Source organism: Schistocerca nitens, chromosome 1 (genome assembly GCF_023898315.1).
Source record: "Schistocerca nitens isolate TAMUIC-IGC-003100 chromosome 1, iqSchNite1.1, whole genome shotgun sequence".
Classification (NCBI taxonomy): Eukaryota; Metazoa; Arthropoda; class Insecta; order Orthoptera; family Acrididae; genus Schistocerca; species Schistocerca nitens.
Genome location: NC_064614.1, coordinates 1,125,623,924 through 1,125,647,877, shown reverse-complemented (window position 1 = coordinate 1,125,647,877; position 23,954 = coordinate 1,125,623,924). Strand labels below are relative to the sequence as shown.

Below are 23,954 nucleotides of genomic sequence, written 5' to 3'. Positions count from 1 at the left end.
ATCTGGGCCATGTGCAAATTTCGAATGTATCTCTATGGAAGTCATTCAGAATTGTCACAGAACATCATTCACTTTGCTGGTTGACAGGTCTTAAGGATCCAACAAGACGACTTGCCAGGTGGGAATTATGCCTTCAAGAGTATGACATTATCATAGTGTACAAAAGTGGGAGAAAACACCAAGATGCCGACTGTCTCTCAAGAAACCCTGTGCAAGACCATCAAGACGTTGATGAAGGTAGTGACTGTCTCGACTGTCTCGCTGCACTCCAGGATCTCTCAGCTCAGCAGAAGAAGGACGCCAAGATATCTCAAATTAGGCTTGCCTTAAATCGGCCAGAGGATGTGAATGGACAATTTAAGGTGGTTAATGGATTACTTTGCAAGAAAAACTTTGATCCATTTGGAAAGAGGTGGCTACCAGTGATTCCTAAAGACATCTGCTTAGATGTTCTACAGAAATTCCATGACACACCTGAGGCCGGTCATTTATGATTTATTAAGACATACGATAGGATCCACAAGAGATTTTTCTTGCAAGGTTTGTTTAGGAGTGTCTGTCACTATGTGTCACACTGTCAAGAGTGCCAGAGGAGAAAGGCAGTTCCTCAGAAATCACCTGGCGCCTTTACAGTGTGTTGGGATTAACCTCCTCGGACGATTTCCAATGTCTGCTAGTGGCAATAGATTGATTACTGTTTGCACTGATTATCTGACATGCTAAGCCATTACAAAAGTCGTGAAAACAGCCGAAGCATTCGAGGTAGCCAAATTCATCATGGTAGACATTGTATTAAAACACGGTGCCCCAAGGTTGTTAATTACAGATCGAGGGAAAGTTTTTCAATCGAATCTTGTGACAGAGATAAACCGTTGGTGCAACATTACTCATCACATGACGACAGCCTACCATCAGCAAACTAACGGGCTTACTGAATGCCTTAATAAGACCTTGGCCATCATGCTATCAATGTTCGTCAATGTTGAGCAGAGCAACTGGGATGAGGTACTACCTTTCATGGCATTTGCGTACAACACCGCCAAACAAGACACCACAGGATTTACGCCATTTTACCTGGTGCATGGGCGTGAGGTGACGATGACGACGGACACTGTGTTTCCGTTACATCCTGAGGACACGGATGATGAATACATCAGCCAGGTGTTAACCAGCGCTGAGGAAGCTCGGCAGTTAGCTCAACTCTGCACACTGCAGGCTCAAGAAAATGATCGCTGAAGGTATGACGCGAGCCACTGCCCTGTTGTCTACCAGCACGATGACCTCGTCTGGATCTTCACTCCTGTCTCTCTGAGAAGCTCCTCAGGCACTACTTTGAACCTTATAAGGTTGTAAGACAGTTGTCTGATGTTACTTATGAAGTTGAAGATTTCAACCTCGACACAAGACGATGAAAGATCAGAGACACGGTCCACGTCCATCGAATGAAGCCCTATCAGGATCTTGCAACCCAGAGTAAATTCGAAGCTCCAGTGACAGGCAACAAGCGGAAAGGTGATGAAGAGCGTAGGCAGCAAAGGGAGTTCTAAGATGATCACCGCCAGGGTGAACATCAGTCATCAGGAGTTGGGAGTATGCAGGACCGATGACTCGTTCCCGGACTAAGGGGACCTAACACCAGGACGCTGTTCTCTTAAGGAGGGAGAAATGTCACAGAAGAAGCTGTGGTGTCATGGTTATGATACTAGACTGTTGCATGGATGGTCATGAGTTCAAAGCTCACCTGAGCAGTAAAATTTTAATTTCTATATTCAGTTTGAGTACATTCTAGAAGTATCCACACATGCCAAGAATCATTAACTGGTATGTTCTGTAACTGTATATATACTGAATGTGTTCTGGCCGAAGGCAGTTCGCTCTGCGCTTTTGTATGTGCAAGTGCTGAATAAACCTTCATTCAGTGAAGTTAGTGTTCGTCATTCATCTAATTACACCTTCTTCTACATGACAATAGTCTTCTAAAATCTTTGTACAAAACACAGATTAGGTTTATGGGATGATAGTTTTTTATTTTGTGATTGTTTCCTTTCATGTGAAGCAATTTTATCATTGCTTTGTTCCATGATAATTAGGCTGATGCACGGTCACTAGACGAAACAAAAATTTTTGATAGTTGCTCGTAAGTTTCTTCACCAGCAAACTTCAGAACATCAACAGACAACTCATCATAAACTGGATCAGCACCCTTCTTCAAAGTATCAATAGCATATTTGACTTCCAAAGGAAGTATGTCCAAAATTTTGGGTGCATTGGAAAGGTCATGTAGTGTTGTAAATAGCTTTTGTTATGGATACAATTTAAAATTTCTGCTTTATTGGTAAGTCTGACATTGTCTCTGTAAGTTGCAATAATCTGCTTCCAGCAATCATGAGTTTTCATTTGAGCTTTTTTCCCTCTAACTAGATCTGGGAATTTTCTTGAAATCACCCTCCATTTCTTTTCTCAAGTTTACACTCATACAGTTTGGAATATTCTCTCATGTCACAATAAGATCGGATTTTAACTTCCCTTCATATTTTAGGTAAACTGTTAGTTTTATCTTAGTTGATCTTTAATCTTACTTGTGCCCCCCCCCCCCCCCCCCCACACACCCCTGCTGAATCTCGAAATCTTAGTTAAAGGACTTCCTTAATGGTTCCTTTTTTTTTTTTTTTTTTTTTTTTTTTTTTTCCCCAAACTTCATGAGATTAACAGTATTTCTCTTCAATCTCAGAAGTTTATGCCTTTCTTCCCTTGAATTTATGTCAAACCTCGACCTTAATAGTTTGTCATCACTGCCAGTCTTGAATTTGTTTATAACAGAGATATGCTTAGTAATATGAGGGGAATTCAACTGTATGAAGTCTATTTCATTTTTAACATTGAAGTTGGGGCTTTTCCACTTCCATTTCTCATTAAGATGCTTGTTGAAAAACGCGTTTATTACAGGCATCTTAGTAAATTTTACAATTTACGCTAGTCACACTCCTCATTCATTTTCTCATCAGTCTCATAGTTACAAACTACTATTTTGCCCTTTTTGTGTGACTGAGGAAGTTTCTGTTTTCGTTTTTTCCACACTTGTCATTTTAATGCCAACAGTAATATGGTCCACTGTACTTGTAATTTTCATGGGAAATGTTTAGCTGGAAAAAAAAAAAAAAAACACTATCAAAGGTTACAGAAATTTGAATAACATTGTTTACTGCCAGTTTTATTTCCGTCAGTCTGCAACAGACAAAGCTGACAATGCCTTGATGATATTTGATACTTTACCTGGATGAAATTCATAGAAGCAAATGAAAATTTGGAGCCTATACTGTTGTAAGAAATCAAATTATAAAACACAAATACAATACACTGCAATGCATTTAATGAAAAAAATAGTGTCAACATAAATAATATTTTTAATGGTGGACTTCAGTCTGTGACGTCAGCTTAGTTATATGCTTTACACATACTCACTGCATCAGTACTCACCATTTTTATTTTTGAACAGATTAAATACAGGTAGTATTTGTCTGTAATATGGAACAAGGGCTTCTCCCACCATATCAGCACTCATAACCAACTGCTGCATCACCTTCAGTGTTGTGCAGACTACATCATGCTTTCTCGTATTTAAAGCATCTGGAGCAATATAGAGAAAGAGAGATTAAGAAATTTGCTGCCAGTTCAATACTGAGCATTTGAATAACAAGAGGCAATAAAAATTGTATACACAAGAATTAGAATCATTTTTATCTGTTATAAAAATTTCTCTCATTCATTTCATATTGTTCAGGGATATCTTATGAAATCCATGTTCTCAACCTTTTCAGACACTGCAATATTAGTAAGAAAATGGAAATGCTCTAGTAATTGGTGTAATGACAATATTAAGAAAAGGGTAGATTTCTACTCACTATATAGTGGAGTTGAAGAGACACAGACAGGCACAACAAAATCACAGCTAAACAAGTATGCTTTTGACCAAAAGGCCTTCCTCTGAATTAGGCAACATACATAAGGCCTTTTGGCCAAAAGCTTATTTGTTTAGCAGTCTTCTTGTTGTTTCTGTCTGTGACTCAATGGTGAGTAGCAATCTATCCTTTTCATAATATTGACATTATTCCACCCTAGTAATTGGTGTATTATAAGAAAATAACTGATAACAGTCAGGCTGGATACTTAGAAATTCCACATGACTGATACACTAAGATGAGTAATGAATGGTATACTGTAGCTACTAAATCACTATAGAGGTTTTCCTTCTGTGAGAAAGAGAAGTATAAAAGAGAGAGATATGCATCAATGTGTTTCAGATGTAAGAAAGGTTGGCAGCTAGAGTGATGATAGCATGTTCAAGTTATGACAGCATTTTATAGGAAAGACTGAAATGGAAGTGAGATGGAAGTTGGGGGAGAGAAGAAAGCAGCTTGAAGAAGAATAAAGGCACTTTAACATATAGAAAACAGAATTAAAATAGCAGAAGCAGTTATTTGCAGACTTTTTTAGAAGTGCCCTGGGGTTTAACTGCAGCTGATTAAGAAATGTATTTGTAAGAAGTATTTACAGTAATTAAGTTTGTAATTGTAATAAGATCACATGTGAAATACAGAATGCAAGATAGAATGAAGATTTAAACAAGTAGTAAATTGAGCTATGAAGAGACAGCCATAGTGGAATCCGACTAGGGGAAAAAAAGCGGGGCATCAATGTCAGTGGCCTTCCTTTGGCAGATGATATGGCCCTACTAGCCAACACCAGAGAAGAAGGTGACGACCAGACCCTCAAACTGTAAACTAGCAGAAAAAATAGATCTCAAAACCTCCACCAAAAAGACAAAAATGATGTCAAATATAAAAAAGCACTGAAAAATTTTAAAATAGGAAGATAAAAAACAGAAATTACCAAACAATTCAAATATCCTAGAGAACAGGTCAGCTGGAATGCCTCTGAGGAAAAGGCAATTGAATTTAGAAGAAACTAGGCTTTCAACTCACCAAAAACACATAGTTCCATCTCGTAAAATGCAAAAATAATGCGGTAACTGAATCAGAAGCTCCATACACATCCACATGACTGTCCAACTGAAAGGCTGGAGATCAAAGAAAGGAAAGTATTATGAACAATCCTAAGCCTCAAGTTCCATAGTAACAAAGTAATCCACATCTACATCTATTATCTGCAAACCCCTGTGAGGTTCATGGCAGAGCATATGTCCCATTGTACCAGTTATTTAGATTTCTTCCCATTCCATTCACATATGGAGCAGGTGAAGAATGATTGTTTGAATGCCTTTGTTAATGCAGCATTTATTCTAATCTTATCCTCATGATCCCTATGCAAGCAATACATAGGGGACTGTAGTATATTCTAGAGTCATCATTTACAGTCCTTTCCTCAAACTTCGTTAATATACTTTCTCGGGTAATGTATGTCATCTTCAAGAGTCTCCCAGTTCAGTTCCTTCAGTATCTATGTATCTATGTGACACTTTCCCATGGATCAAACAAACTTGTGACCATTCCTGCTGCCCTTCTTTGAAATATGGTCACTACCCCCCCCCCCCCCCCCCCAAAGTCCTATTTGGTACGTGTCCAATACACATGAACAAATATTCAAGAACTGGTCACATGAGAAATTTGTTAACAATCTCCTTTGTAGAGTGACTGCACTTCCCCACTATTCTACCAATAAACCAAGGTCTATCACCTGCTTAACCCATACTGAACCTATGTGATCATTCCAGTTCATATCCCTGCAAAGTGTTATCCCCAGATATTTGTATGAGTTGGCCGATTCCAACAGTGACTAATTGATATTATAGTCATATGTTACAATGTTTTTCTTGTTTTGTGAAGTGCACAATTTTACATCTCTGAACACTTATAGCAAGTTGTCAATTTTTGCAACACTTTGAAGAAATCTTATCAAGATCTGACTGACTATTTAAGCAGCTTCTTTCAGAGAGTACTTCATTATAGATAACTGCATCATCTGCAAAAAGTGTGAGTTTATTATTAATATTGTCTGCAAGATCATTAATATACAACATGAACAGTAAGGATCCCAACACACTTCCCGGGGACACTGCCAAAGTTACTTCTACATCTGATGGTGATTCTCCATCCAAGATAAAATGCTTGATCCTCCCTACCTAAATGTCCACAGTCCAGTCACAAATTTCACCTGATACCCCATATGATCAAACTTTTAAATAACTCTGGTAATGAGTCAAATGCTTTTTTGGAAATGAGCAAATACTGCATCTATCCCCCGGCTTTCATTCAAAGATTTCAGTACATCTTGTGAGGAAAATGTAGGTTGGGTTTCACATGATCGACATTTTCTTAGCTCATGCCAATTAGCATGGAGGACATCATTCTGTTCAAGATACTTCATTATGTTTGAGCTCAGAATATATTCTAAGCTTTTACAACAAACTGATGTCAAGGTTATTGGCCAGTAGTTTTGCGGATCACTTCTACAACCCTTCTTGTAGATAGTTGTGACCTGGGCTTTTATTCAAGAACAGATCATTGTTTTTTGTTCAAGAGATCTACAATAGATTATAGTTAGAACAAGGGCTAACTTAGTCACAAACTTAGTATATAATCTGATGGGAATTCAATTGTGCCCTGGAACTTTGTTCAATTTCAAAGACGCCAGCTGTTTCTCAATACCACTGACACTAATACTATTTCATTTATCTTTTCAGTGATACGAGGATTAAATTGGGGCAACTCTCCTTCATTTTCCTTTGTAAAGAAACATTTGAAAGCAGAGTTAAACATTTCAGATTTTGCTTTTCTACCCTTAATTTCAGTTACTGTGTTATTCACTTAGAACTGGACACTAACTTTAGTGCCAATAACAGCCTTTACATATGACCACAAGTGCTTTGAGTTTTGTGAGGTATCATTTGATGATATCCTGCTATGGTAGTCATTGAAGGCATCATGTATTGCTCTCTTGACAGCCAAACACCTTTCATCCAGCACCTCTCTGTCTACAGCCCTAGGCATTGTTTTACACCTATTATGCATTAATCTCTGTTTCTTTGAGTTTCTTTACAGTGAGTATATACCATGGAGGTTCCCTCCCATTACAAACTGGTCTAGTTGGTACTTATCCATCCAGTGCATGGTCAACTATTCTTTTAAACTTGATCCATTGTTCCTCTACATGCTTCTGCCCTGTGCTGAAAGTTTCAAGTTACTCACTGAGATATGACACTTTTGATTCTCTATCTAGTTTACTGAAGATATATATCCTTCTGCTCATTTTAGTTGCCCTTTGTACTTTGGTCATCATTGTTACCACAACCACATCATGTCACTGATACAAGTTTCGATGTGGGCATCCTGAAAGAGGTCAGGTCTATTTGTTGCAATCAGATCCAACATATTTCTGTCATAAAAGGGATATCTAACTACATGTTCCAGGTAATTTTCAAAGAAGGCATTTAATAATGTTTCACAGGATATCTTATCATGCCCACCACAAAAAAAAGTAATTTACCCAATTAACTGTTGGCTGATTGAAGTCTCCACCGATGATTACAGTATGAATGGGGAACTTAAGTACAAGTTAATTGTGGTTTTCTCGAAAGTTTTTGGTCACATCAGGAGATGAATCTGGTAGGCAACAGAAGGATCCAGTTATCATCTTATGTCCACCCCTGATACTGAGTCTTGCCGAAACAATCTCACATGTAGCTTCAATTACTATCTTGGTGGTTTTGAGTTTCATGTCTACTGTGACAAACACACCACCTCCATTTCTCATTTGCCAGTCTGTTCAATATATGCTTAAATTTTCCCCCAAAACGTTGCTGGTATCAATTTCAGGTGTCAACCAGCTTTCTGTACCTAGTATTATGTGAACTTCACTACTTTTAAGGATTGCTTCAAGCTCTAGCACTTTTTGCGAATGCTTCTGCAGTGTAACATTAGGATTTTAATATTCTCATCTGTGGCAGGCATTTCTTTTGATCTTACAAGGATACTTCTGGGTATCCTACAGCTACCGTTATCTGGATTGGATGGAGAGTCACCTAACCTAAAAGAAACCCTTCTGTGCACTCCACACAGCCAACTACCTGAGAATCAGAAATTAAATCCTTTATTAAATAACTGAGAAGCTTTCAGGCACAATGAGGAAAAGAAATTTTGATTTTTATGGACAAATTCTGAGAATAAACTCAAATACAGAAAAAAATGATATTTCCGCAACAAAAAATGAGGCAAATTGGTTTAAGGGAGTGGAGTAAGAATTTAAACACCTCAAAGTCATAGGAAATATGTTCACAGCTACAAATGTAAAATGGAGAACAAGAAAGAGCAGTTTCAAGTCAAAATCAAAACCAAATGAATGATCTGATCAAAAAAATAAATGAAAGTGAGATCAGAAAGAATGAAAAATACTGGACTAAAAGAAGAGACAGAACACTGAAAAAGATTGAGTTAATGTACTCCAATAATAATAATAATAATAATAATAATAATAAATAATCTTATGAAACCCCCAAAATAAAACAATTTGGGACATCACACAGATTATTCTTCCAAAGTGTCAAGTAACAATAACAAAGTTTTTTTCCACAATATTCCTTTCACAGAGTAGAAATGAAAATATGACATCATTTTGAGATTTCCATACATTTTTAATTTATGAATATATGAATACTGTCACAGATGTTTGTTTGTCTCAAATTTGTTGCAGAGCACTTAACACTATGAAACTGAAATTACTGAAAAATAACAGCTGTAAATTTATAGATTATGCAGAAATTTATTTTGCATGAATATAAAATAAAACAAATTAGAGAAATATTTGCTGCACCTTCGTATGATGCTTGAAATAATGCATGGCAAATGAGGTGTTGATTGAGATGCAATTCCCTGTCCTGATACTTGACTGGTTCTCTATCGAAAAATTTTTGAGACTGAAAAACAGTTGGAACTTTTTTTACCCATTTCAACATAGATAACAGAAGTATGTCAAGGCCACAAAACAATAGTTGCATGGTCTACATAATCAAACAGAACAATATACTCCACTAGTCTTAAAAATTCAAAAATTCTAAATTTACTCTTTGAGCCCCAACAATACAAGAAAATTGATTTTAAAATTTTTCACAAAACTGACCTTTTTAGTTGTAAGAAGCATCACCTACAAGAAGAAATTGGCAAAATTAAACAATCAAGTTATTTTAAGGAGATGGTTTCACTCAGGAATATGATTTTAAAAATTTTTACAATACTAACCTAACAAATGTAAGAAGCATATACAACATAGGGAATGATAGAAATTGCCTACACGAAAATTAAAGATCCCTTCGAAGAAAAGAGAAGCAACTGTATGAATATAGAGATGGGAAACCAGCACTAAGCAAAGAAAGGGAAAGCTTAAAAGCAAAAAGAACATATAGAGGGTCTATACAAGGGAGATGAACTTGAAGGCAACATGGAAGAGGACGTAGATGAAGATTAGATGGGAGATACTGCAAGAAGAATTTGACAGAGCACCAAAAGACCTATGTTTAAACACGGCTTCAGGGGTGGACAACATTACATTAGGACTACTCATAGCTTTAAGAGAACCAGCCATGCAAACTTCCATCTCATGTGCAAAACGTATGAGACAGGCAAAATACCTCAGATTCAAGGAGAATGTAATAATTCCAATTTTTAAGAAAACATGTACTCACAGGTGTGAATATTGCTGAGCTATCATTTTAATAAGTCATAGGTGCAAAATACTAACACAAATTCTTTTCATAAGAATGGAAGCTGACCTGGGGCAAGATCAGTTTGGATTCCAGACATGTGTAAGAACACGCAAGGCAATACAGATCCTATGACTTACCTCAGAAGACAGGTTAAGAAAAGGTGAACCCACATTTATAGCATTTGTAGACTCAGAGAAACCTCTTGACAATGTTGACTAGATTACTCTCTTTGAAATTCTGAAAGTAGCAGAGTTCAATACAAGGAGTGAAAGGCTGTTTACAACTTGTACAGGAACCAGATGGCAGTTACAGAGTTAAGGGGCATGAAAAGCAGCAGTGGTTGAGAAAGGAGTGAGACACCATTGTAGTCTATCCCCATTGTTATTCAGTCCGTACATTGAGCAAGCAGTAAAGGAAATCAAAGAAAAGTTTGGAGTATGAATTAAAGTTCAGGGAGCTGAAATAAAAGCTTTAAGGTTTGTGATTACATTGAATTCTGTCAGAGATAGCAATGGACCAGGAAGAGCAAATGAAGAGAACTGAAAGTGTCTTGAAAGGAGGATATTAGACGAACATCAACAAAAGCAGAAATAGATAATGGAAAGTAGTCAAATGAAATCAGGTGATGCTGAGGCAAGTAGATTAGGAAAAGAGACACTTAAAGTAGCAGATGAGATTTACTTTTGGGCAGCAAAGTAACTGATTATGGTAGGAGTAAAAAGAATATAAAATGAAGACTGGCAATAGCAATAAAAGTGTTTCTGAGGAACAGAAATTTGTTAACATCGAATATAGAGTTAAGTGTTAGGAAGTATTTTCTGGAACTACGAGGGCTTAAAACTCCGATCGCTTAGTATAGAAGCTACACGGGCGACAGAAAGTGGACATGTACTGTAGACTACGGCGCAACTCTCTCACTACACACCCCACCATTGATGACCTCAAGGCATTAGTCTGCATTGTACTACAGCCACGTAAAAATGGCTGCCGTCATTGTTGCTCCTGCCAAGTGTGAATAATGAAGTTAATTCGCTTTCTGCAAGCAGAAGGGAATAATGCAGCAGTAATTCATCAGAGAACGAGCCAAGTGTAAGGTGATAACTTCATGACTGATGGTGTTATGTGCGAATGGTGCCGAAAGTTTAAAGATGGCTGAAATGACGTGCACAATGATGCAAGTCTGTCGTTACAGCCAACCTTGTTGAACGAGTTGACAGAATGGTTAGAGAAAATCATATGTTCACCATTACTGCTTTATCTATGGAAATTCTGAAAATTTCAAGATCTGTTGTACACTCTATCATTACTGAACATTCAGGCTACAAAAAACTTTGTGCTCGTTGGGTTCCAAAAATGTTGACGGATGCCCACAAAAGTCACCAAATGGTGTCAGGTTTGAATTTCCTTGACCATTATCACGTTGAAGGAGAGAACTTTTTGAAATCAATTGTTACTGGAGATGAGACTTGGATCCAATACGACACACCGGAAACAAAATGACAGTCACAACAATGGATGCATCGAAAATCACCGAACAAACCAACAAAATTCAAACAAACATTCAACAACAGGAACCACTCAACAATGGATGCATCCAAAATCACCGAACAGACCAACAAAATTCAAACAAACATTCAACAACAGGAACCACTATCAACGCAGCTGCTTACTGTGAAACTTTAGGACATTTGCGGAGAGCCATTCAAAACAAACGAAGAGGAATGCTGACTTCAGGAATTGTGCTGATCCATGACAACGCTCGTCCTCACACTGCTGGCAAAACCCAACGGCTCCTTGAACAATTTGAACGGGACATTTTTGATCATCCACCATACAGTCCTGACCTGCACCCAGCAACTTTCACCTTTTCCCTGAGCTGAAGACGTGGCTAGGAGGGCAGCTCTTTCAAACCAACGAAGATCTTCAAAACAACATCAATGCTCATTTAAACTCATTGGCAGCAACATTTTTTGAAGAGGGTATTGCAAAGCTTGACCACAGGTACGATAAATGTCTCAATCTTTTATGTGATTATGCTGAAAAGTAACCATAAGTGTAAAAAACTTTTGGTAATAAAATAATTGTTTTCTATGAGCTTGTCTTTTATTTATAGCCAACCGGAGATTTGGGGGGGGGGGGGGAATCAGCTGTCATATTTGTATGGAGTGTAGCCACATATGGACAATAAGCAGATTAGCAAGAAGAGAATAGAAGGTTTTGAAATGTGGTGCTGCAGAATACTGCTGAAGATTAGATGGGTAGATAACATAACTAATGAGGAGGTGCTCAATAGAACAGGGGAAAAAAAGAAATTTATGACACAACCTGACGAGATGAAGGGATCAGTTGATAGTAAACATTCTGAGTCATCAAATGATCACCAATTTAATACTGAAGGAATGTGTGGGGGAAGGGGGGTAAAAATAGTTGAGAGATCAAATTGCGGTAGTTAATTTGGAGATGAAGAGGCTTGCACAGGATATAGTAGCATGGAGAGCTGCATCAAGCCAGTCATTGGCCTGAAGACCACACCCCAACAGCAACAATCTTTATTATCACAGTGATAAATGAATACAAGAAGAAGTTGGCAAAAGTAACAATAAATTATTTTAACCTGTTAAGTGGTTATTAAATGTGCACATGCTTCTTCCTTAGTGGGTCATTTGTGTCAGTACATCCTGGTGCAGTGGTACTGTGCACTTTCCTCACACATAAAAATTTTCTTTCGTGTTTTCTGTTTTTTAATTTAAATTGATATTGAGTGGGAATGAATACAACATATACTGGAGAAGTAACAAAAATTTGTTTTCACGATATTACTTAACTACACCAATTACTTTCAAGCAATTAAATACCGTTTTGAAAAACTAGAACTCACAGTGGTCAAATTGATACCTCATTTGTCCATTTCCCACTCTACATTTGGCTATACTGAGTGAGGTGGTGCAATGGTTAGCACACTGGACTACCATTCAGGAGAAAGACAGTTCAATTCCCTGTCCAGTCATCCAGATTTAGGTTTTTCCATGTTTTCCTTAAACTGATCCAGGCAAATGCCCGGATGATTCCTTTGAAAAGCACCTGGCTGATTTCTTTCCCAAGTTCTTTTGTAATCCAAGCCTGTGCTCTATCTTGAATGACTGTCAATGGAACATTAAACTCTAATCTTCTTTCTTCTTCCTCCATATGGCTATGAAAATTCAGACAAAAACCCATTGTGTATTTTATATGGAGTCTTTTTTAGACTCTGCTCAAACATGGATTTGGGTCAAGATTTAAGACTGCCTTTTAATTTGATAGAAGGAAGGGCTGTGATATTTCCAAGTAGGGTATTGACCACCTTCAAAGTAGTAGTTTATGCTATTCTGTGGCTACTTATTTTCTATTTTGATTTTAGCCTGACAGTGTGCAGGTCAAGATAACAGTTTCATTGTTTTAGCAAACAATGCTGCTTTTAATATGAATACATTTGTAAAGGTAAGCACATTCATGTTAAGAAATAAGTTATGGAGTGGCAGTGGCTGTTTTTCTGTTCAGTTTTAGTTAAATGTTTAAAACTGCCTATGTTCTTGCACCAAACATTTCTAACATATAGTTATAATTCAATAGGAACAATACATGTTAGCACAATTTTTAATACATACATATCCTTTCAGTGTTTACCATTTTTGTTCATGGCTGTCTTGCATATTTAAGAATATTGGTAACTGTCATTGTTTGCTTTTATGATTAATTTTAAGAGTACAGTATTTAAATATGTCATTCTAATGAAAAAATAAATAAATAAGGAAAAGATGTAGTAAAGAACTTCCTAATCATCACTAAGTCCTGGACGAAAGATAGTCATAGTTCTCAAAAAAGAATTTTTGTCTTACATCATTAAAAATAAAGAGTCAGTGGAAGCATTCATGTGATTTCATTTCTCAGACAGTTTTCCTCATGATGTATTGTGACAAAGGAAATCATAGGATTGTAATAAATATGAAACAGATTATGAAACATTAGGAATTCCACTGTGAAGGATATTCAGTGATTTACATGTATGTTTCTGCAGGGAAAATAACTTAGTGGCCCAATATTTGGGGACACAGATGGGCAGACTCTGGAAAAAGAATTTACTGAACTGATAGCATGTTTGCAGTACAAATATACTATGAACTGCCCACGAACATGCTTCTTGCACTCTTCCGTTAATACACATTTAAATCATTTCCTTACTTTTGCACAGACTGCAACAATGAGCAGAAGCTCTTTAAGAATGGAGACAATCCAAGTTAGTAAAACACTAGGGAACATGTAAATTAGTGTCAGATGAAAAAAAAAAAATCAAGTGGCATAAAAGTAGAACAGAGATACTGTATTCAGATTACAACTTTGGAAACTGTCAACTTACAGTACAGTTGCTTTACATTTGGTGTCTTATGGCTTCCAATTCATATTTATACAGACACCTATTAAGTCAACATTTTGTACATGAAAGAGTGCTCTTAGCATTCAAAAATTTATGTATGCTCATTCCAACAGTGTTTTTAGGTCAGTTTTACATGACGCAGGTAAGGAAATAGTGATTGAGAAAACATATCAAATTTCTGCATGTTATAGGTAACATGTACAGTGGTCCTTGCTTTTTTTCATTTTTTTTTTATTTTTAAAAAAGGAAACACAGAATCTTCTGCACCTGTTTTCTTATTGACCTAAATCCACATTAGAGTCCTAGTTTCAAAAGTTGTAGTTCCATTACATTTTATTTTGTATCTCTGTCAGTTGAGTTTCAGGTAGTTCTGTTTTAACAAGTCTTGCTCCTTTGTTTCATTTAGTGAGTTGCTGATTTTTTTTTTAAGGGAAAAAAAACTGAAACACTCTCTGATGCAACCAAATAAAAGAAGTATACAGGTTGATGTCAGAAATGAGCAACTGATGTCAGAAATGAGATTTTAGCTTTTAAGACTTACAAATCTGGTATCATATTTCTGGGGATCTTCTGTACTATGGTAACTTCTTTGATCCTCCCAGCTCCCTTATTGACTGCCTGTTTCTCCCGTATATTTTGTCAAAGATCACTGTTGTAAATATTGATCCCATTAAGTGTTACCTATAGTTCAAATTCCATGACTGACAGATCTCAAAAACCTTTTATATAACAACCAATCTACTGTCAGTCAACATATAGTCTCTTTTTCTGTTCATGCTTCTATGGAAAGAAGATGGTTTGGCTCAAGGAAAGTGAGGAGCAGAGAAAGAATGATATAGCCATAGTGTCTAGAGGGGTGATGCCAGTGAGAATGTTTAATCAGTTCTTGGTCAGTACCGGCAACACACAGATGTGTTCACATCATATGCAGAGCCTCCCCATTTTTTTATATTTATATCTCTACTGTTACCCATTCCAAAAAAATGTGTTGTAGTTGCGCAGTGGAAAATTATTGTCACTAAATTTCCCTTGAACCTCCATTAAAACCATGGTCAGATGTTGGTCATCTCCCTTAAAACCATGATCAATTGTTGGTCACCCTACTTTCTATCCTCTGCTTGTATCCTACTCCTCCTTTTCGAACATGACTACTATCCTGTAATTAGGCTATTTCTGCTGCTACTTCTGGCAAATTTCTGCAACTTCCTAGCCTTATGTTTTGTATATAGATCTTGTGGTGTAGAATAAGTAAACTTCAGGATAGAAACTTGATAAATTAAAAGTGTAATAAGTATTACTTTTGATGGGTATAATAAGCTGTGGTATAACTGGTACAATTTTTGGACCACCATGTTGCATCATGTCTTTTATCCCTTGCTGTGCGAAGAACTTATAAGGATATTCAGTCTCACTTAACCCATCAAAAAATATTGGCAAGTAGTGATGGTAGTCCAGTTTCTCCACTTCCACCTGGAAAAAAAAGAAACAAAATTACTCAATGTGTTTCCTTTGGGATAGCCACAATGTTATAAGCTGGCAACACATGACTGTATTGATTAAATACTTCCAAAGAACTCAAACGTTAAGTGCATCCAAAATCCTACTGATATCTTGGATTTTGCACAGCCAAATATCAAGCTGATCTCCTTCATATATAATAACTAATGTTTCATCTAGTCATTCATTTGTATTACAGCATCTGATATCAGGGCCATTCCGAGCCAAGTGGTCTAATATCGAGAAATGTTCCCACATGACCATCATTAATTTTGATGCAATTTTGTATGAACATTCACACATGTTCTCAATGAACACTGGTAAAGCTTTAGTTTCAGAAATTCAATACTTGCAGAGATATAGTCACTTGTTTGAACCATAGTACAGCTTCCAATAGAGCATCCTTGAATTTTCAGCAACTTTGAGATGAGATATATCTGTAAGTATTTGCATGAAAGAAACAAAACTTGGCCATCTTATACAGCTTTTAGAGCTCTTTAAAGTAAAATACTAAGAAAAGGATTTCTGAGCAATTTTCATATAGATAATTTGAAGCAAAGTTGGGCGAAAAAATAGCTGTTTTAAAAAAATGCGAACTTGAGTTTTTTATATCTCAAAAAGTAATTGTGGGATGTACATGAAACTTCTCACACAATAACTCACCAACACAAGGGCTTAGAATATAAAATTTCATTCTCCTATTGCTTTCCATTATTACACAAATCTAGGGTAAAGATGACGATTTTTCAAAAAGTGCTAAAAATGGGTATTTTTAGTCAAATTTTTCAAAAAAGTGTTTTCTCCAAACTCTTCTAAACTATGGTCATCACAAAGAGCATATTCTAAACTATATAGAAAAGTGGATTTGAATTTACAATGCAAGCATATAAGGCCCTAAAAAGTAGCATCATCAAAGAGGCGCACTGGAAGTTTGAACACATTTTTCTGGCACTCAAATTATACCTGAAACCTTTTATTATGCCTAATAAATGTTTATTAGTGCCTTGAATAATTGAAATAAAAAGACCTGGTAAATAGGCAATGAGACTGTCAGAAAAACTTGAAAACTATGAGAAGTAGCCCTTCTGCTTTTATCGTAAGTGTTCATCTGCATAAAACTCTTCTCATTTGTTCATATTTTTTGTACTTCTCAAAATTGTAAATATTTACAAGTGGAAAATGAAGACCTAATTTTTGGATTCAATTCTATAAAACATTTTTCCAAAAAAGAATCGGTTTGCTTGAATCATCCATCAAGTGATGTAAATTTTCCAATCAATATTGCAGAGATTTTAATACCTAGGTGTTGTGACCTGTGAATTTTTGTCTTAAAGTTATTAGGGAAACATGTGAAATTGGTTGGTTAAACATCTAAGAGTTTTAATTTTGTATTTAATCACACTTAAATGTAGCCTACTACCTTGGTAAATACGTAACCACTAGTTTCACAGAAAAAATTCACATGATTCAATGTTTGTAGAAAATATAATGGCAACAATTACTTCAACAATCAGATTGTTTCATTATTGTGAGCCTTGTTTGAACAATCAGTATTTCAGTGGTGTGTTTGCAGCATAGTGAGTGGGTTCTCTTGACTGAGTGTGGCTTGTTAAGTGATTCATAAGACCATCAAAGTTTGTAATCTAATTTACACAAAATTGTTTTGATTGTGTCTTTTATAGCATATATCTCTTATTAGATTTTTTCATTGGTATTATACATTGTGTATAATTTCATTCAGTAGCAATTTGTCTGAAATTTAAGCAGATTATAATTTGCACTTAGAGGCTAAATACATTATTTAGTTACTGATTAGAGATGGATACAGAAGGGAACAGCATACCTTCCTGCTCAATTGGGCAAGGAGATAGTGGAACAAAGTTTCATGTCAGTTTCTTTGCCAAAAAAGCTGCTTTCAAATGGTTTGCGGATTTTAGTGATGAGGAAAAAGAGTTGTTGGTCCGACGTTCTGAAGCAAAGCTGGACTATACCTCTCAAGTTTGCCTACACCATGAAGCCCTGTTATTGACACAATATGAGACGTTACAAAAAAAAAAAAATGATTCAATCACTTTGGGAAGGCGAATCATAACGTTAAGGCAGGAATTCACGCTCTTGATAATGAAACAGCTAATAAGGCTTCTGATATGTTGAAGAAGCAGCTTGTTAATAACATAAAGCCAGGTCAGAAATAAACACTTGGACGAAGCTTTATCAGCCTCATCATCACATTCTGATGAGAACTTTACACCAAAAGAAGAATTAAATAGTAGTTTATTGTCTATCGGTATTTCACCCCTGAAGAGAACAGTAAGCTATAGAGATAATCCTCAATATGTGAAGAAGAAAATTCAAAAGGCTCAAAATGTGATTAAAAACAGAATTGTAAATGCAATGGGAGTAAACCAACAAATTGAAGATGCTAGTGAAATTGAGGAATTTGGAAACTGTGCCGACTATGCACATTTGCTGACTGAACTGAAAGCCAAGATGCAGAATGCAATTCATAAAGAACAGATGCAAATTTTAAACCTTGGCACCTGTAAGTTGGACAGTCAGACAAACAGCAGCTCAGTTCGATGTGTCCGAAAGAATGGTGAAGAATGCTCAGAAGCTTAAGGCAGAGAAGGGCATTCTGGCACTTCCCAAAAATAGGCAAAGCAGGAAATTACCAGCAGAAGTTGCTAGTAGAGTGCAAACATTTTTTTGAAGATGATGAGTATAGTAGGTTGTGCCCTGGAAAAAAGATAGTATTTCAGTTAGACTTTTAGATAGAAAGACATACATGCAGAAAAGATTGTTACCTTGCAATTTACGGGAAATGTGTGTTACCTATACTATAAGAATATAAATGGTCCAGAAATAGGGTTCTCAAAGTTTTGTGAACTTAGACCCAAATGGTGTGTAACAGTAGGATCAACTGGAATGTATGCAGTTTGCGTCTGTGCAATTCACCAAAATGTTAAGCTTATGCTTAGCGGAGCTGGTATACGTGAAAATTATAAGGAGATTCTCAGCAAGGCAGTTTACAGTTTGAACTCCAAACAGAGCATGCTACATTGCTGCGAAAGGTGTCCTGGGCCCGAAGCTATAGCATCTGAAATTGCCAGCTATTTCCTAGATCATGAGCCACAGGAAGTTATTGTGTTTAAGAAATGGATACATACCGATCGGGCCACACTGGACACGAAGCAAATGGTAGTGAATGAATTTATAGAAGATGTAAAAAATAAAATATGGAGTCTGTCATGCCATCATTATATTGTCAAGCATCAAAGCTCGCATCTTAAAGGCCTTAAATGTCATCTGAAAGACGAAGAGGTTGTTGTCCTAATGGATTTTGCAGAAAATTATTCTTTTATCATTCAGGATGCTGTGCAACGCTTCCACTGGGACAATAGTCAAGCAACAATTCATCCATTTGTTATCTACTTTTGTCAAAATGAGAAAGTAGAATCTTTAACTTTTTGCATTATCGGTGATTGTTTGTGGCATGACACTATTACAGTTCACGTTTTTATCAAGGAGCTCATCAAATATATAAAAGCACGGTTTGCACAGATATCCCACATTCATTATTTCAGTGATGGCTCCTGTGCTCAATATAAAAATTTCAAGGATTTCCTAAATTTGTGCTATCATAATAATGATTTTGGAATGACAGCTGAATGGAATTTTTTTGCCACTAGTCACGGGAAATCACGTTGTGATGGGATTGGAGCTACAACAAAGCGGTTAGCAGCAAGAGCAAGCTTGCAATGGCCACTTAATGGACAAATTGTTACTCCCCTAGATCTGTTTCACTTCTGCTCTGAAAACATTACTGGAATTAAATTTGTTTTCGTCAGTAAAGATGAAATTGAAAAAAATATTGTGTCACAAGAAGAGAGGTTTAAACTTGGACAAACTGTAGTAGGCACTAGAGAAAATCATCACTTTTTACCTATTGATGAAACAACAATTCAGGTCAGCAGAGTTTCAAATGATTGTCCATCTTTTCTAGCTAAAATTGGTCTCCAACCAGGACAATATGTTGCATGCATCTATGAAAACGTGTGGTGGATTGGGAATATCTGTGAGACCTCCACAGAGCAAAGGGATGCATTAATAAACTTTATGCACCCACATGGTCCAGCAAATTCATTTTATTGGCCACCAAGAAGTGACAAGTGCTGGGTTCTGGAACACCACATTATTGCAGTTATTCCAGCTCCATCAGTAAATTCGTCTGGCCGGCAATACACCATTCCTCTTGATATTCATCAGAAAATTAATGTAGCATATCAAAAATTGAGAGGAAACAATCTAAGGAACCAAAGAGTGCCTTCTAATTTTACACAGGGCACTTAAATAATTTTACTATCAGGCTTGGGAACCTGTGTAAAGAAACCCTTATCAGGCTTGGGATCCTGTGGTAAAGAAACCCACAGGATCCTGTGGTAAAGAAACCCACCAGTGGCTGTTGTTGCTAAGCTATCGGGTGTGGCCCCTATGGCTATGGGAATGCTGGTTTTCTCAGGTGAAATGAAAGTAGCAGTGGTTAAGCCACCATGGACCATAGCAACTCATTTATACACTTCTTTTCCATCAGTAAGCTGGTGTTGTTCATTATACAGGAAACTAATAATTAGATGATTATGCAAATAAATTTTATGATTTACATTCATTCTCAATAATAATTGTGTGTGTGTGTGTGTGTGTGTGTGTGTGTGTGAGAGAGAGAGAGAGAGAGAGAGAGAGAGAGAGAGAGAGGGGGGGTGACAATTACGAAATAACATTGTTTCTATTTTTATTCTTTTGCTATCCAGACTTAAGCTAGGTCCTATATATCAGGACTTCTTATTTCACTTATCCCAGACATTAATAAACATGTATAAGGCAAAATAAAAGATTTCAGGTATAATTTGAGTGACAGAAAAATATGTTCAAACTTCCAGTGTGCCCCTTTGATGATGCTACTTTTTAGGGCCTTATATGCTTGCATTGCAAAACCCAATCCATTTTTCTAGATAGTTTAGAATATGCTCTTTGTATTAGTTTAGAATATGCTCTTTGTAATGACCATAGTTTAGAAGAGTTTGGAGAAAACACTTTTTTGAAAAATTTGACTAAAAATACCCATTTTTAGCACTTTTTGAAAAATCGTCATCTTTACCCTAGATTTGTGAAATAATGGAAAGCAATAGGAGAATGAAATTTTATATTCTAAGACCTTGTGTTGGTGAGTTATTGTGTGAGAAGTTTCATGTACATCCCACAATTATTTTTGGAGACATAAAAAATTAAAGTTCGCATTTTTTAAACAGCTATTTTTTCGCCCAAATTTGCTTCAAATTATCTATATGAAAATTGCTCAGAAATCCTTTTCTTAATATTTTACTTTAAAGAGTTCTAAAAGTTGTATAAGATGGCCAAGTTTTGTTTCTTTCATGCAAATACTTACAGAGATATCTCACCTCAAAGTTGCTGAAAATTCAAGGACGCACTATAGAAAGCTGTGCTATGGTCTTAAACAAGTGACTGTATCTCTGAAAGTATTGAATTTCTGAAACTGAAACTTTACTAGTGTTCATTGAGAGCATGTGAATATTCATACAAAATTTCATCAAAATCCATGAGGATCATGTGGGAGCCTCTATACCACTTGGCATGGGATGACCCATCATAGAAATAGTTAATTTCTCACCAAGAAGTGTACTAATGACTCTGCAGAATTGCTCAGATAGAATATGTCACAGATAATCCCACCCATCTCAGTTACTATTTTTATTTTACTCAAAATATGTGCGTGAAAAATCACAGAAACACATCTGACCATGACATTTTCTCTCAGAAGTGAAGGCTGTGGCCCAACGACATTAATCAAAAATTTATAAAATGACTAGGCTAGCAGTAAAAGTAATTGTGGTTACAATTATATAATGTAATGATATGCAACTACAACATTTTCTGCCCTATTACTGAAGTTTCCTCACAGCTGATGACTTTACCATAACATTGGCTGCTGCCAATATTGTAACAGGATTGCAACAATCTGTCTCTCAAGAGGCCAAATCAGCACTGTAGTAACCGCTGCTATGTTCCGCTGTTGGCAGCAGTGAAACAATTCCTAACCGAGGCATTACTTGTAAGTTCCCAGCCAGCTAGAAGGACACCATGCTGTTCACTCGCTGACCATCAAACTCCCATAAGGCTGGTGCATCCATCATTCATATACATCAACCAGACTGCCTCGTCTGACCCCAGTGCAGTCCAGGGCACCCATCGTCGTGTTGGGCTTCCGCTGTCACACTTGAGTTCGGCATGCCGTATGACCACTATGCGACCCCAAATATCTGTTATGGGCATCAGTGAAAGCTGAGCAGCATGGCTGTGACAGCCAGTGACTGCCTCCTAGTCAGCACCAGCTGTATCTGACTTAGCATTGTGAGACACTGCCAACCTATTATCTGTTTCCGACTATGTACTGAATATCTTGTTGTTACCAAACACAGCTGCTGACATCTTGCTGACTGGACAGCAGCCTCCACTACTGCTGTTCAAACTCAAAATTCCCAGGTGGGGAGCAACTATGAAGGTGGGGAGTAACTAGGATACCTCACATCTCCAGTAGTGGTCTCACAAATAACATGGCTACGATGAAGTAATTAACTTTATTATTCCTTTATTTGGCTGAAATTATTAGACAAAAGTCTATAAGCTGACTTTGGGGTGTTTGGCAAGTTTTGAAGATATCCTCACAGATGGAAGACCACCCGTGAAAGGTAGCTAGTTTGAGTTGCAATGAAAGATGAGTTTGAAGCAGTTCCCTTTCTTAAAAATGAGGCTTGCCTTTAATCAAATATTACTCAATCCTGAGTGTTAAGTTCTGTAATAAATTAGTTACAGTTTGTCTCAGGTGAACTGCTGCAATACGGAGCCTAAAAAAAATTAGTAACTAGTATAAAAGCAATAAGTAGCTGGTTCCCTAGCTTTAGAGTTGTGCTGCAACAAAAGGTTTCTTTGCTATTGGCACTGCTAAGAAAACCAAAGAGCACTAAATGATATATCAAAGAGTAAAAGTTGTCTCAGATTCACACAGCAATTTAAAAAATAAAAGCTGTGCACTGACAATAAAATGAGAATACTTTCATTTCAGTTCACTATGTAGAACAACCCACTGATAATTGAACTAAAATCAAAATATATTCTTCAAATAACATCACAGACACAGTGTGTAACAAAGCAGTTGGACACTTCCCCCTGTTATGTTTTTCTTCCACCTTTTTTCCCAAATATCTTCAATAGTGTTATTTTTATAACTTGAGCACAGTATCAAAAATCTTGAATATTAACTCAGGGCTTATCCAACTTGACTTTACTACACCTACTTTCATTTGGTTAATTAGAAGCCACTGGCATAATTAGTTTACCTAAAAGCTGTGCTAATTACAAATACCACTAATTCCAAACTTCATTATCATTGTTTCCATGTAAACATATACCTACATGCTAACTTTCAGATAAGGTACATCAAAACGGTACTGTTGTAACGAAAACGCAGCGGGACCGAACGGGAACAGCCCGCGAACAAACAAGATGGACGAACGGGAATGGACGGACAAGCATGATGACAGACAACTGAGCAAGACACCAAGGTCAACAACAAAGAATTAAGCAATGGGGTCACAAGAGATAACCTCACGAAATCAAAAAAACATCCACTCGTAAACAGGAAGTAAGCACATGCAACATAAACACGATGTCTGTAAGCGAGATATCAACCGACTCAACGCTAATACCAGATTGCCTCGCTGAGTGAGAGGCAGCCGTCTAAATACACTACAGGGTATGTTGCTATTGGCCGATGGGACCACATGCTCCACAGTGGCACCCTCACGGAAGACTCGGGGCCAGGAGCGCACGCAGCCACAGCTTATGGCGCAACTGCTGCAGAGACCACTAGTGCTCGTTGAGTTCCACGGCATTTGGCGCGGATTGGAAACCCGCAGCACTCGGTACCAGAAATACAGTGAAATATCTACATAGCTAATGCTCAGCAGATGTGTTTGATCAATAATTGACTACATCTTAGTGAATGATAAGCTAGTGGGCCGAGTAAGGGATACAAGAGCTTATGGAGGACAAGATATAGAATCAGATCATTTTTTACTGATCTCCAGAATAGATCTTTTTACAAAATGGAAGAAAATAACAAAACAAGTAACAAACCAACAATATCAAAGCATTTATAAGGTATACTTGCTTGAAGAGGACAGTATCAGACACCTGTACCCAAGGAGATTAAATACAGAACTGGCAAATTTACAAACTAAAGACAATATAAAAGAA

At 36.9% G+C, this 23,954-nt stretch overlaps 1 protein-coding gene across 1 annotated transcript in view; it reads right to left on the bottom strand.

The window, feature by feature from the left end:
- Positions 1-23,954, bottom strand: part of LOC126238612 (parkin coregulated gene protein homolog) — a 117,812-nt gene that overhangs the window by 65,679 nt on the left and 28,179 nt on the right. The window contains exons 2-3 of the mRNA XM_049947803.1: positions 15,425-15,596; positions 3,478-3,627 (exon numbers count right to left, since the gene is read on the bottom strand). Coding sequence (XP_049803760.1) covers positions 3,478-3,627; positions 15,425-15,596 — 322 coding nt within the window. The remainder of the gene's footprint in view (positions 1-3,477; positions 3,628-15,424; positions 15,597-23,954) is intronic.